The following is a 1978-nucleotide window of genomic DNA, read 5'->3' as shown; positions in this document are numbered from 1 at the left end:
AGGGCGTTCATAGAATCCCTACAGTGTGGGAGCAGGCTGTTCAGCCCAACAAGTCCACACTGACCCACAGAACATCCCACCCAATCTACACACCCCTGAACACTATGGGCAATTTAGCCTGGCCAATCTACTCTAACCTGCACATCCTTGGACTTTGGGAGGAAACTGGAGCACCTGGAGGAAACCCACGCAGACACAGGGAGAATGTGCAAACTCCACACAGACAGTTGCCCGAGGGTGGAATCGAACCTGGGTTGCTGGTGCTGTGAGGTAGCAGTGCTAACCACTGAGCCACCCTGCTGTGCCAGATGGTAATTTCCTCAGGGACTGACCTGCTGTGTAAAAATCCAGAAGTGCGATAAGTTTGGAAGAATTCATCTCCTTGTCTTGGCAAATCAATAATGTTGAAAATATATGAAAAATGTGTAAGATGTATGAAAATATACAGTGCTCCTTTTATCCTTTCATTCAGCAACTATTGTTTCCAATGATTCAAGTACCAAGTTCAAGGATAAATGATTAATCTTGAAATTCCACAAAGCACCATTTTGAAAATAAGCGTGTCAGTTCCTATAAAAATGGAAAGCAATACTTGGTTGGCAGTTTACAACAAAAGGATTTACACAAGTTAAATATTGTGTTAAAAGTAGTACTCAGTGAGATTTCAGCACTTTGCTGTCTCCATAATGGGAGTTCCCTTACCTGTTAACTAGATGTGTGATAACAAACAGGCAGGAGGCTATACTACCAAGGTGATTCCATGAAAAATGCATTCACAGTGATGGAAGTGTACAACCAGCATCTTACAGGATCCTACAAACACACACACACACACACACACACACACACACAGACAGCTTTGTGATCCAGACATAACTTGCTATTGTGTTTCTTTCTAGACTCTCAAGGTCCCAAGCCCACTGAAAATCTCTTAGACAGCAGCATGAAGGTAAGCTTGTGAAATGACCCATACTTCAGTCCCAATAATCAATGATCTTGTTATTATTTCGCTAAGATCTGGATTTCTTACTGTATCCATTGGGCACTCTGTTTTATCCTGCCCTCCCCTTTCTTTCTTCTTGTCCCCAGAGCCCCACTCCAATTGACTCAATTTTTTTTTTAGAAATTTATATTTCTCCTGTTTCTGATGAAAGGTCATTGACCTGAAACTCTCCACAGATACTGCCTGTCCCCCTGAATGATTCCAGCATAATTTTTATTTCAGATTTACAACGTTTACAGTATTTTGCTTTTGAGCTTTCAATATATTGCTTCGTGTTAGAACTAGAATCAGGTTTATTGTTGCGTGTACTCACATACAAAGTACAGGAGTACAGTGAAATGTGTACAATGTCACCACACAAGGCACCATCTTAGGTACAAAGTACCTTGGTACAGATCTTAGGTACTAAAATAGATTAGGTACAAAAATAGAGAAATAAAGAGAAAAGCTAAAAGTTCTACATTACGGTTCTCTACAGTATAAATTAGGAAGATAAAGAAATAAAGTTAAAAGATAAACAATACAGTTTCTCCATGCTGTGGGGCTTTCCACACGTAGTCTCACGCTCCGTGCACTGCTGAGCTTGAGATCTCTGACACATTGACTGCACCAGCCCGCAGCCCACTGGCCAACCTTTCTGGGTCCCCAGAGATAGTAGGAACTGTCGATGCTGGAGAATCTGAGATAACAAGGTGTACAGCTGGATGCACAGCAGGCCAAGCAACATCAGAGGAGCAGGAAGGCTGACGTTTCGGGTCTGGACCCTTCTTCAGAAATGAAGACCCTTTCTGGGTCCTCAGTCCACCAGGCACTCCACCCCAGCCCTCTGATCGTTGGCTGCCCTCTGACCCCTGGCTGCCCTCTGACTGCAGGCTGCCCCTTGACCCCTGGCTGCCCTCTGACTGCAGGCTGCCCCTTGACCCCTGGCTGCCCTCTGACTGCAGGCTGCTCCTTGACCCCTGGCTGCCCTCTGAC

The 1978-nt window shown here is 44.5% G+C and overlaps 1 protein-coding gene across 1 annotated transcript in view; it reads left to right on the top strand.

Annotated features, from left to right (window-relative positions):
* Positions 1-871: 871 nt before the first annotated feature.
* Positions 872-1978, top strand: part of LOC109925038 (collagen alpha-1(XV) chain-like) — a gene marked incomplete at its 3' end in the record, with an annotated part of 24052 nt that continues 22945 nt past the window's right edge. The window contains exon 1 of the mRNA XM_048592955.1: positions 872-949. Within this exon, the coding sequence (XP_048448912.1) occupies positions 944-949 (6 nt within the window). The remainder of the gene's footprint in view (positions 950-1978) is intronic.

The sequence above is a fragment of the Rhincodon typus genome, unplaced genomic scaffold, assembly GCF_021869965.1.
Source record: "Rhincodon typus isolate 14 unplaced genomic scaffold, sRhiTyp1.1 hic_rhity00002102, whole genome shotgun sequence".
NCBI classification, from domain to species: Eukaryota; Metazoa; Chordata; class Chondrichthyes; order Orectolobiformes; family Rhincodontidae; genus Rhincodon; species Rhincodon typus.
The sequence above is the reverse complement of the archived record's forward strand: the minus strand, read 5'-3'. Positions and strand labels throughout refer to the sequence as shown.